This window comes from Rhizomucor pusillus (assembly GCF_041956525.1).
Source record: "Rhizomucor pusillus strain CBS 183.67 unplaced genomic scaffold VTP01scaffold_3, whole genome shotgun sequence".
Classification (NCBI taxonomy): domain Eukaryota; kingdom Fungi; phylum Mucoromycota; class Mucoromycetes; order Mucorales; family Lichtheimiaceae; genus Rhizomucor; species Rhizomucor pusillus.
The window spans coordinates 1,779,870-1,792,346 of NW_027192145.1; the positions used below are offsets into that span (position 1 = coordinate 1,779,870).

The window sequence follows — 12,477 nt, forward strand, 5'->3', positions numbered from 1 at the left end:
ATGTTATTGATCAGTCTGCAAAGAAAAACAATGATTTCATAATGGATCAGTCACATCTCTGATAATCGTAGCCCGAAAAGCTTTATCACCATCCCTGGCTCGAACTAATGGTACGCAAAAAGTGAAAACGAAACCATGATTACTATCTCTGTCACAAACTTTGAAACATATGTAAGTAGGACTAAAGCCTATCAAGTCGCCATCTTTGAAATTCTTATGATCCTTCACCGATCGAAGGCCTGATTGATGACGATGAGCTCTGTATAAATGCATGGGAGGATTTTGCCGGTATGAATCTTTTACAATAGGTGTCATCCAATGTCTGCTATTTAAACAATTCGTCAATGCAACTTTCTGCTTCATTAATGTGATACTTGGACAAGGCGGGTTGGAACAGTTATCTATTATCAAAGTTTCAATGCTAAACCACCAATCCGATGAAGTACCTTATCAATATGTAACAGCTCTGGTGGTGCACAATCGTACCTGTTGCATATTTCTCTTCAGTATACAGCATGTTTTGGTCTAAATGACAATAGAGAGGGTTCCCTCTGTATGTATTACGTTAAATAGTACTTGCGGGTCTGCTAGTGCAAATACACAGTACTGCTCCTGCGATTGCACTACAGCGCAAATGATTTAGCAACACTACATTCCTACTTTATGCTATCCCTTTCTTCTGTAAATTCATTAAATCTGACCGATCTTTTATTGATAAAAGTGGCGCCATTAAAAGCCGAGTTGGTTCAGCGCACTCGTGGGCTCTACAAACGCGAATTCTATGAGTAGCTCTCCGCAAATAATGCTTCCAAGTCGCGCGAGAACCGACCTTTGGGAACTGCAATCTTTAGCAGCACGATACATATATCCATTGTAGTTATCCTGACGAAAAAAAAAAAACCATCCAGAATTCTTCTGAATCGAGGTAAAAAAAGAAAGTTCAGATGCATAGCTAGGGTTCTCGGCATCCCTGAGAGGCGTCTCATCCAAACTAACCGGATTCTTACGATCATGTGAAACCCCATACATATCAAGATATGACTGTGCAATGGCGATAACCTAACCAATACATACTTGTAGTATTTGCAAACACGCTCGCATACAAATATGCATGAATTTAATCTCGATTGAAAACCTTAGTATGGCTCATGTTACTCGATTTGAAAAATCTTGATGTTGTACAAGGGGGTGCCTGTGCAACAGACGTTAACGTAAAGTGAATTTACACACCTCTTCTTTGCCATCCTGTCACGCCCCTGAGCACACATTGCGCTGACGAGGAGCCAGGAACAGAAGCAGAAGAAAATAGATTATCAGGAGGTAATAGCTATGCCTTCCTTTTTGTTCGGTCTCATATGGTACATTGTACAGTGCACGATAATATGAGGTACATTTGATAGGAACCCTGGATGGTCCTTCCCCGTAATGTATTGACTAATTTTGGAATAATCAAGAACATCCGGCCATGCATCGAACGAGGATCAATCGTTGCATCTGCGCCTCACCGGTATCAGTTAAAAAACACAGCAGTGCTAGTGCTGTTTGCGCATATAATAACAACAAATATGGAAAGTTGCGGATTTTTATGGAATACGCAAACACTAAATCGGTAATGATTTGCCATCGTTAGCTGGTCTTAAGAAAAAATCATATTCAAATATGGCGGACGCGACATATGTATGAAATCTCGAAAAGTTTATCGTTTCTTGAACAAGAAAGACAATGTGTGTTCCGCCATCCGAAAGAGGACCCTGGAACGAGAAAATATATCTGTCATTAAAATAAGGAGGCTTCTGCCGCGGAAGAAGATCGAAAAGGACTGACTTTATACCTGTGTAAATATCCTGACATTTTGCTGATGCGTAGCAACGAGTACATAACGTGAAAAAAGCAACGTGTCTCTTTTATAAACATATGACATGTTTTCTATTGGATATCTCTGCGTGCATTGTCGCGATATAGGTGAATGACATTCCGGGTGGTATATCTGTGCTTATTGGGATGTAAAATCATCAGATGACAACAGTATTGTTTAAGATCGTTAGATTTGACAAATCAATGTTGATTCTCGAAAGTTGTATTAATCAGCAAGGATTCCAATGAATTTTTTGGTGCGTAGCTCGATAGCACGAAATACTTGAACATACCTTGCAATCAACTGAATTCGTCTAATAGCGTCAGGCTTTCCTTTTCTGAGCCAAGATTCAAGGGCGTGAAAATAGACTTTGGAGACGTTAGCTGACATGCGCAGCAAGCTGAATTGACGCGCGATATGCTAAGCTCAGCCTATCTCTCTAGATGACGTCTTTGAGATATGGCACACAATGAAGGCACTGCGGTGCTTAGCAAAAATACATCATACAGCGATGCTGTATTACTTCCATGTGCATTGATACGCAGAGATCTCGATTGCAGCATCCTGGTAATGCCGCAGCTGAGAATAGAATAAGGGTCTATCTTGGTTATTGCGGTCCTGAGTCGAAATACATGGACATTTTGTCACTTTCAATCGGGGTAAATCACTTCGGCCATAAGCCCTATTTGGAAGTACGGGGGACTGTTAAGAATTACCGAAGAGACGCACGAGATGGTGACACAATATTTTCCAAGTTCGAAAGACGACGAGGATAGGGCCTTGCAGGGAGACAAGAGGAGAAGAGGTTCATTTTCGTAGCAATGAGTATAGGAGGCTATAATGAGATATTCACGATACAGAATTCCGACTCCTTCAACAGTGAGATCGCGCGATAGCGTCGCCAAGCTGGTAGGCATATAGATAAAGTTCGTTCGTGTGTTCATGAGGAGATCCCCTAGCACATGAACAGTCGCCTTATTTTCTACCATTCTTCGCATTGTATGCCAGACAGGGGAAAAACTTTGTTTCCTTCAAAATCCACATGTTTTCAATTTTGTAGCGTGTATATATAAAAAGTGATCAGCAAAGATTTTTACCAAATATTGCCTGCCGTTATCAGGGCAACAGCGCTGCCGATCAGTTTACAGACGGTCAGTACTGCATAGGTAGTGCTCGAGACGCGTCAACCGCCGTAGACTACAGGTATGTAGCTTGATTATGCGTCCTGGTTTGCATGGATTTTTATGCTAGCACGCGTCTTCATGTTTATCACTTCGGTCCTTTTTTAATCAGACATTACATAGGCAATCACTCTACGCTTTGACCACATTGAACCTGCAGGCAGTCGTCCCTACCGTACACTCCCTAGGCTGCCAAATGTCTACAGCCCAGGTTGCTATCCAACTACGACGCCCTCGACCCTCAAACCCTAGACCACCAAAACCTGACTCTGAACCTCCGAGTCCACCAGATCCGCACAACAATGGTTCCACGATGTCCTCGACAGGCAGCGCGTCAAGTTTTTGCTTATCCAACGTAAAATCAAAGCTGCGTTGGTTTCTTTGTATTCCGTGCCGAAAAGTCTCAACACCTCGATAAATCTATGGAAAAGACAAGAGGATACATGGCGTGATTTTTCCTTTATTCCTTTCTCATTGTCGCTAAATATTTTTGATTTTTTGTTTTAATGTCATGCAACCGATATATACATTGCACAATCAGCCCATCCATCCACCTCCCCCGCAATATGTACATTTATGATTTCTTCTTGCAACTGTCTCTTTCTTATGTCATTTTTCCATCACATTTTTCTTGTTCTTTGCTGCAGCAATAAAACGGCGTCGTTGTATCGTTTTCCTATGTGACGCTTGGTAGGTGCACGAGCCATAGGCGCACAGACATCCAATGGGCGCCGATGTTGTTGCCATGGTTTCAATGTTATGCTATATAAGCCAAGGATCGACAAGACGAGAAGTACGATGCAGTGGAAGCCTGGCACAAGGCGGGCATGGAAAAGGGCTGCATGCACCACTCAGATTGTACCTCTTGAACATGCTATCTAAAAAAGGCAGGAAGAAGCTCTTTTATTTTTTTCACCTCCTCTTTATCTTGCCCAATTTTTTGACCACCGTTATCAATACCAATGCCTGCTGTCATAGAAACAATCGAACGCGAACAAAACGAAGATCCCTTTGGTGGTCTTGAACTTGTCGAAGCTAAACCTTCCCCGATCACAACTGGAATCTCTGAATTCCCATTCGAGCTGCTGTCAAAACCCATTAGACTTTTTCAAGATCTCAGCGGTGGCTGTGGCGGGAAAACTTGGGAAGCTGCAAATGTTATGATTGACTATATGCTTTGGAAAAACCAGCAATGCTCTGGAAAGTTTCTGGAGAACAAGAAAATAGTCGAAGTCGGAGCTGGCACCGGTCTCGTAGGCATTGGTGTTGCCATGGGATGTCCAAACCTCGACACTATGGTCATTACCGATCAAATGTAAGAAACGTGTATAGATCCCTTTTGCACTGAAAGACACATTGACTGCTGTTGCTGCCGTTATCTCTAGCCCAATGATGAACCTTATGGAGCAGAATATCCTGCACAACAATGTACAGAACAATGTCCAGGCTCAAGTCTTAAATTGGCAAGTACCAAAAGCATGAACTACCAAAAAACTTTGTCAATGGAAGCGCAAGGTGTTAATAATAATTGCGGTGCATAGGGGTGAGCCTGTACCCGATACCATCCAGTTTGTTCCCGACGTGATATTGGCATCAGACTGCGTATACCTCGAAGTAGCATTTCAGCCGCTTTTGGATTCTCTGGCGGCAATATCCAACAAGGATACTGATATATACATGAGTTACAAGAAGCGAAGAAAGGCTGATAAACGGTTCTTCCAGATGGCCCGGAAACTGTTCCACTTGACAGAGGCATGTCAAAAAATAAGCTCACATTGTCCAAATTGAGACTAAACCTTTTTTAGATAGAGGAGGATCCGAAACGACAGACGTACAACAGGGAAGGTTTGCGACTTTATTTGATGAAGAAGAAATAAATTTTTTAGCATGGTTGCCAAAGTGAGTGAGCAGCACCTGGCATCCAAGTAGGATTAGAGGTGTGACCTTGTAAACAAACATATGTTCGACCGTGATATTCAACGCGATCACCCGCGGCATAGGTGCCAACTGGATCCCATGCACGAGCGCCGTGACCGCCTTGGTGATGATGATGGTGTTGATGGTGATGGTGGGGAGAACCACCACCCTGGTGTCCTGGGTGAGAATACTGTTGATGTTGATGCTGCTGGAATTCTTGCTGCTGTTGATGGAGTCTTGCCTTTTCCTCTTCGAGTCGTTGACGCTCCCGCTCAAATCGCTCTTGTTCTTCTTGGCGCTGCGCCTGATCATGCTGATAGTTATCAAACAATTTCTTGCCAAGTAATCCAGCACCGACAGCCAAAGCACCGCCCGCGGCAATGGCGCCTACATCGGACATGACAGCTTTCTTGCGAAGAGACTTGCATCGTTGTTGGTGACCCTCGTTAATGTAAGATTGGCCCCTGACGAACTGAGGAGAGGGATATTGTTGCTGGCTGTACGACAAGGTCAAGTAGAGATCACCAGCCGTTTTACCGTCCACCGTGTAAAGGGGAAACACCGCTGCTAATTGCCCTTGGACTACTTGATTCAGCGGAATAGCGGCAAATCCGATCAGTTCTGCCGCGGCAAAAGTCTCTTCATCCATGACTTCGACGTATAGCTCTGAGGAGGAACCGGGCAGAGTCAGGGTCTGGTTCCAAGTAGCATTCTTGCCTGCATCTTTGTGAGTGAAAGTCTTTTGGTAGGATGATGCATCCGAGTAGTTCAACGAGAGCTGGACAAACGGATCCTGTTTGCCAAAGTGCTCCACGTTTACCAGGTTCGACGCGGAATGCACGGTAACAGTGAGTGCTTGAGGCTGGCCGCCAGGGTAAGTCGAGTAGTTGAGCATGTCAGGGAAGAAGGATTTCGTTCAAGGTTTGAAAGTTGCAGAAAACATGGATGAGGGGTGTCTATTTATATCCGCGTGCATATTGTTTTCCGATCATGCGCTTCCTGGTCCATTGTTTAATGAGCGGGCTTCGCGTGCCTGTTATTTATTCCCTTCCTTCCCCTTTTTTGGGACACTCCAAAGTCTTGGCTAAAATGATAACAGTAAAAAGCTGGTTTTTCGGGTGATTGCACCGAAAAGGGAACAATGACTGCTGCGCGACGACTTGTTTTAACAACAAAAGAACAGAATAATTTTCTTAATTTATTCTACATATGTACATGCACTCTTACAATTGAGCCAAAATTTCAGCCAATGCCTCGACAACCTTGTCACCAATCTCAGTGGTGGACTTATCGCCGCCTAGATCACGGGAACGTACACCACTGTCAAGGACCTTGCGGACAGCATCTTCCACGGCCTTTGCTTCCTTTTCGAAGCCCAAAGAGTAGCGCAGCAGCATGGCAACGCTGAGGATGGTGGCAATAGGGTTAGCAATGTTCTGTCCAGCAATGTCGGGTGCAGAGCCGTGGATAGGTTCGTACAAGCCGACGCACTTGCTCTTGCCGTCAGGCAATCCGTTCAAGGAGGCAGATGGAAGCAAGCCAAGAGAACCGACAATGACGGAAGCTTCATCTGACAAGATATCACCAAACATGTTTTCGGTAAGGACAACACCGTTTAACTTTTTGGGGTTCTGGACCATGGCCATGGCAGCGGAATCGACCAAGTGATGCTCGTACTCCAATTGAGGGAACTCTTTCTCCAAAGTCTCGCTGACGACCTTACGCCACAAACGGGATGTAGCCAACACATTGGCTTTGTCAATAGAGTGGATCTTGCCAACAGGGTTTTGCTTCAAAGCAAGGAGAGCGGCCAAGCGAGTGACACGCTCAATTTCTTCGCGGGAGTAAGGCAGGGTATCATAAGCTACATTGATGTTATAAGTAAAACCAGCTGCGATTTACAGTGAATTACCGAAGAGACGTACCTTTGCCATCTTCGCCGGCTTCCTTGCGATCACCAAAGTAGATACCACCAACTAGTTCACGTACAAAGACGAATTCTACGCCCTTGACAACGTGATCCTTGAGAGGAGAGAGGTTGGTAAGAGCATCAGATGCAAATGCGACGGGTCGCAAGTTGGCATACAGATCCAACGACTTGCGAAGCTTCAAAAGACCTTGCTCAGGACGAGGACCGCTGCCGATCTGTGCACCTGGAAGACCACCGACGGCACCGAGCAAGATAGCATCAGCAGCCTTGCATGCTTCGAGAGCAGAGTCGGGCAAAGGTTCACCTAATCGTCCGCTAATATTAGCATCCCCAAGTGTCTTCTTTTCCTTTTCATATCCGGCTGCCGTGTACGTACCAGTCTTCTCCATAGCAGCGAGACCAATGAGCTCATTCTTGAATTCGAACTCGACACCCAAAGCCTGGGAGCGAGAGGTTGCAACTTGCTGGAGGACCTTGACGGCTTCACCAACGACCTCGGGACCAACGCCATCACCGGGCAAACATACAATGGAGACTTTACGAGACATGACAGAACAACGAGCGACGGGAGCAACTGCGTGAAGCTCCGAGTCTGTCAAGCAACCGCCTGATGTGGAGTTCGTGTGACCCAATCAGATTCTTGCCATTGATGTGATTCATACATCGGCAAAAAAAAAGCGCCCCAGACAGAAATATCTTGATTCAATCGAGTTTTAACGGAATAAACAGTGTGAAATGGCATAATAAATTCATCCATTTATACCCACTGACCGCATACTATTTGTTTTCCTTCGCAGTACCCATCTTTTTTGTACGCACACTTGCTCGAGGAGGAGCGCCATGGAACCTAGATACTTTTGCATATCTTTGCGGTACCTTTTTCGCGATCCGGAAGTATAAAGTCTGAATTCTCAAAGATCAGTTCATATGCTACGATAAAAATCAAGTCGCAAATCATTCAGTAGGCCTGATCTTAGCAGAAGTAGTTTGAATTTAAGCTAGAATAATGCGCTTGTGCACATACTTTTACTTTTAGCAATTTGCAGGAAAAGGCACTGTACATGAAAGAAAAAGAAGATAAAAAGACACATAGGATGGGGAAATGAGGATATGAATGGTGTTCTTTCTTTTTGTCTAGTTCTTGCCGACGTTCTCGGGTCTGAGCTGACGGACGGTCTTGCCTGCACGCCAGATTTCGGATTCACGGATTTCAGCCAACTCTTCCTCGAGTCTCTCACGGTAGTCAGGCTTAGAGTTGCGGTCCAAGGAACGAGCAGTCTCAGAACCATTCTTGACAGATTCATACAACTTCTCGAAAACAGGCTTGGAAGCTTCGTGGAAAGGACGCCACCAGTCAAGGGCACCACGTTGGGCAGTGGTAGAGCAGTTGGAGTACATCCAGTCCATACCGCGCTCACCGATCAAGGGGTACAAGGACTGAGTGGCTTCTTCGACGGTTTCGTTGAAAGCTTCAGAGGGAGAGTGACCTACGTACATTATTGTCAGTTTTCTTTTCTATCCAGGACGTTTTTGCAAAAGGTATACATACCGTTGGCACGGAGGACTTCGTATTGAGCTTGGAACAAACCTTGGATAGCACCCATCAAAACACCACGTTCACCGAACAAGTCAGAGTAGACTTCCTTCTCGAAGGTGGTTTCATACATGTAACCGGAGCCGATACCGATACCAAGAGCAATGGTGCGCTCGCGGGCCTTACCGCTGGCATCTTGATAGACGGCGAACGAGGAGTTGATACCACGGCCTTCCTGGAACAGACGGCGGACAGTGAAACCGGAACCCTTCGGTGCCACAAGGATCACATCAATATCTATAGATCAAAACATCAGTATATCCACGACGATAATATATTTCACAGCAATCTAATGCATACCCTTGGGAGGGATAACGTTGGTCTGGTCCTTGTAGACGATGGAAAACCCGTGAGAGAAGTAGAGAGTCTTGCCAGGGGTCATGAGAGGCTTCATTTGGGGCCAGAATTCCTTCTGGTAGGCATCAGACAACAAGTTCATGACGACAGTACCCTTCTCGACGGCTTCCAAGACGGGGAACAAGTTCTTGCCGGGAACCCAGCCTTCTTCAATAGCTTGCTGGTAGGTCTTGCCTTCACGCTGACCGATGATGACATTGACACCGTTGTCACGCAAGTTCAAGGCTTGACCGCGACCTTGAGGACCGTAACCGAGAACGGCAATGGTATCGTCTTTGAAAGTTTCGAGCAACTTCTCTCTGGGAACGTCAGAGCGTTCATAGACAGTTTCCTCAACACCACCGAAGTTCAAGGTCTTGTATCCACGGACTTGGGGAGCAATCTATTGCAGAAAATAAAAACAACTTGTAAGCACAGAATATATGGTAAAACTTGGTCACATGAGCATACGTACCGAGGCTTTGGCAGCGGTCTGCTTCAAATTGGCGGAAGCCAAGGCAGAAAGAGGGCGAGCAACGGAAGGACGAGCGAGAGTGACGCCGCGACGGGAAGCAGCGCGAACGGCAGAGGCAAAGACTTTGGAGGCCATGACTAGGAAAAACGGAGAAGGAGGAAAGAAAGAGGAAGTAGCCAAGTTTTCAGAAATCAGCGCGCGACTTTAAGTTTTGCGGGTATCTTCGTGACGGCCTTTCACAAAGCAGTTGGTAGGATGACAGTGCTTTGAGCAGTGCTCACTCACGATGTGTTGTCCAATCGTGCAACACTATCTTATCGGTCGCCGATTCGAATTTTGATTGGTATGACTCATTTCGAGTGTTCGCGCCATACTCGCCTTCACATGCAAGGCTAAATACCAAGATTGGAGTCTGATCTACCTATTAACCACCTATACATCTAATAAATATTCACCGGAAGATAATTCGCAGCGACGTCTACCGATGGTTTGCGAGATCCGTCCATGACGGCGGTGATTTGTGACCCTTGACAAAATGTATGGAAAATGTAAGGGGTGGATTTGTCGGCGATCCAAATCAGTGTACAACTCTTGTTCCAGCATTTTAAAAACCAGCAAGATCTTTGTGTTTTTTCAACTTGCAACTGAGTTCTTGCTTATCAACTCCTTCTTTTCTTTCTTCTCCACCTCCACATTCACAAATGATGAATTTTGCAGCGGCAAGATATTCATCAAGGCATTTCTTGAATCGCTCAGCAAGGTTGACTTCTCAGCGGGCTTTGACTGCCTGTATGATCCATACCTCCGGCAAGGCCACCGGTGCCGCTGCTGCTGCACAGTATGTAACTCAGGAGACGCTAAGATTATCTTATATTATTTCGAGTCGCCCTAACAACGAGTGATGACAGGCCTGCCTCTCAACCATCCTCTGCGCAATCTAACGTACCACCTACCAAAAGAGTCCAACCGCTAAAGTACCGGAAAGCTTCCGCTGTCGAAATGGACGATTCTTTCGTTGGCAAGTCTGGCGGTGAAATTTTTCATGAAATGATGCTGCGACATGGTGTCAAACATGTCTTTGGTTACCCCGGCGGTGCTATCCTGCCTGTCTTTGATGCCATTTACGAATCCAAGTACTTCGACTTTATTCTGCCTCGACATGAGCAAGGTGCTGGCCACATGGCCGAGGGCTACGCACGGGCCACGTACGTTTTGCAAACATGACAAAAATTGTAAACATGCCAGAAACTTAAAATTTTTTTCTTTCCTTCTAGCGGTAAGCCTGGTGTCGTCCTTGTCACCTCTGGTCCAGGTGCTACCAATGTCGTAACTGCCATGGCTGACGCTTTGGCCGACGGCACTCCCTTGGTTGTTTTCACCGGTCAGGTACCCACCTCTGCTATCGGCACCGATGCTTTCCAAGAAGCCGACGTTGTTGGCATCTCCCGAGGATGCACCAAGTGGAACGTCATGGTCAAAGATATTGCCGAGTTGCCTCGACGCATCAACGAAGCTTTCACCATTGCAACCACCGGACGACCTGGTCCTGTCCTTGTCGACCTTCCAAAGGACGTCACTGCCGGTATTCTGCGCCGCCCTATTCCCGTCAACACTTCCATTCCTTCCCGCCGTCCTGCCATCCCTAACACCGCTCTCGGCGCTTTCACTGCAGAAGCTATTGCAGCACAGCGCGAGCCTCTTCTGATGCGTTCTGCTGACCTTATTAACCGTGCAAAGCGACCTGTCATCTACGCTGGTCAGGGTATCCTCGGCCATCCCGATGGTTACAAGGTTCTTCGCCAACTTGCAAACGAAGCTAACATTCCTGTCACTACCACTCTTTGCGGCCTGGGTGCTTTCGATGAAATGGATCCCAAGTCTTTGCACATGCTCGGTATGCATGGTTCCTGCTATGCTAACTTGGCTATGCAGCACGCCGACTTGATCATTGCTTTGGGTGCTCGATTTGATGACCGTGTCACTCTCAGTGTCAAGGGATTCGCACCTGAAGCTGTCAAGGCTGCTCGCGAAGGCCGTGGTGGTATCTTGCACTTTGAAATCATGCCAAAGAACATCAACAAGGTCGTTGAGGCAACTGAAGCTATCGAGGGTGATGTCACTGAAAATCTCAAGCAAATGATGCCTTACATCAAGTCTGCTGAACGCGCCGAATGGTTTGACCAAATCAACGCTTGGAAGAAGCAATATCCATTCTACTATGACTTGCCAGCGACCGAAAACGATGCTCTCAAGCCCCAGCAATTGATTGAGGAATTGAACAAGCAGACTATGGATATCAAGGAAAACGTCATCATCACAACTGGTGTCGGCCAGCATCAAATGTGGGCTGCTCAGCTGTACCGATGGAGACACCCCCGCACTTTTATCACCTCAGGTGGTCTTGGAACCATGGGCTATGGTTTGCCTAGCGCCATTGGTGCCAAGGTTGCTCGTCCAGACAAAATCGTCATTGATATCGATGGTGATGCATCCTTCTCTATGACTGCTATGGAACTCGCGACTGCAGCCGAGTTCAACATTGGTGTCAAGGTCTTGTTGTTGAACAACTCTTTCCAGGGCATGGTCAAGCAATGGCAGGATCTCTTTTACGAAGAACGGTATTCAGGTACCATCATGAAGAACCCTGACTTCTGCAAACTTGCAGAAGCAATGGGCGTCAAGGCTATTCGTGTTACCAAGACGGAAGAGATTTCCGAGAAGATGGCCGAGTTCCTTGCTCACGATGGACCTGTCTTGATGGATGCTGTTGTTTGCAAGCACGAACAACTCTTCCCCATGGTTCCTGCTGGCAAGGCACTCCACGAATTCATTGTACACCCTAAGCTTAAGGCAGCCGCTCAAAACTAATCCTTCCTTCTATTGCATTCTTTAGTTTGCATTCCTTTTCTTATAATTTAGTTTTCTCTCTTTTGCATCCGTTATTTCGCATGTACTGTTTTCTCTTTGTCATTCAAACAAAAATTACTTAAGCTATGGCTTTCTTATATGACATCAACCATACTTTTGAATGCTCAGCTGTGACTGATTATAATTTCTGGGAAAGCATTCGACCGAATCTATCATTTCATACAACAAAAGGACTTTCCAAGCATCATGATTCCTTACAAAAAGAAGAATGGAATTATAATGATGATTGTTTGCTGTAACTAATCATGAGCTGATGACCTA

At 45.9% G+C, this 12,477-nt stretch overlaps 6 protein-coding genes across 6 annotated transcripts; 3 read left to right on the forward strand and 3 right to left on the reverse strand.

The window, feature by feature from the left end:
- Positions 1–2,382: 2,382 nt before the first annotated feature.
- Positions 2,383–3,454, forward strand: VTP01DRAFT_6924 (uncharacterized protein; the record flags this gene model as incomplete). Its single annotated transcript, XM_069385879.1, has 3 exons — positions 2,383–2,514; positions 2,976–3,058; positions 3,160–3,454. The coding sequence occupies 3 exons, from the start codon at positions 2,383–2,385 to the stop codon at positions 3,452–3,454; spliced, it is 510 nt and encodes a 169-aa protein (XP_069243297.1).
- A 306-nt stretch (positions 3,455–3,760) lies between these two features.
- On the forward strand, positions 3,761–4,913 carry VTP01DRAFT_6925 (uncharacterized protein; the record flags this gene model as incomplete). The annotated part of the gene is made up of 5 exons (XM_069385880.1): positions 3,761–3,923; positions 4,015–4,351; positions 4,422–4,499; positions 4,578–4,788; positions 4,842–4,913. 5 exons carry the CDS (start codon positions 3,761–3,763, stop codon positions 4,911–4,913), a joined length of 861 nt encoding a protein of 286 aa, XP_069243298.1.
- Positions 4,914–4,918: 5 nt separating this feature from the next.
- On the reverse strand, positions 4,919–5,848 carry VTP01DRAFT_6926 (uncharacterized protein; the record flags this gene model as incomplete). Its single annotated transcript, XM_069385881.1, has 1 exon — positions 4,919–5,848. One exon carries the CDS (start codon positions 5,846–5,848, stop codon positions 4,919–4,921), a length of 930 nt encoding a protein of 309 aa, XP_069243299.1.
- A 328-nt stretch (positions 5,849–6,176) lies between these two features.
- On the reverse strand, positions 6,177–7,431 carry VTP01DRAFT_6927 (uncharacterized protein; the record flags this gene model as incomplete). The annotated part of the gene is made up of 3 exons (XM_069385882.1): positions 6,177–6,817; positions 6,879–7,187; positions 7,260–7,431. 3 exons carry the CDS (start codon positions 7,429–7,431, stop codon positions 6,177–6,179), a joined length of 1,122 nt encoding a protein of 373 aa, XP_069243300.1.
- Positions 7,432–8,017: 586 nt separating this feature from the next.
- VTP01DRAFT_6928 (uncharacterized protein) lies at positions 8,018–9,423 on the reverse strand (the record flags this gene model as incomplete). The annotated part of the gene is made up of 4 exons (XM_069385883.1): positions 8,018–8,370; positions 8,433–8,714; positions 8,778–9,216; positions 9,289–9,423. 4 exons carry the CDS (start codon positions 9,421–9,423, stop codon positions 8,018–8,020), a joined length of 1,209 nt encoding a protein of 402 aa, XP_069243301.1.
- Positions 9,424–10,079: 656 nt separating this feature from the next.
- VTP01DRAFT_6929 (uncharacterized protein) lies at positions 10,080–12,156 on the forward strand (the record flags this gene model as incomplete). Its single annotated transcript, XM_069385884.1, has 3 exons — positions 10,080–10,126; positions 10,197–10,493; positions 10,563–12,156. 3 exons carry the CDS (start codon positions 10,080–10,082, stop codon positions 12,154–12,156), a joined length of 1,938 nt encoding a protein of 645 aa, XP_069243302.1.
- Between the last annotated feature and the right edge of the window lie 321 nt (positions 12,157–12,477).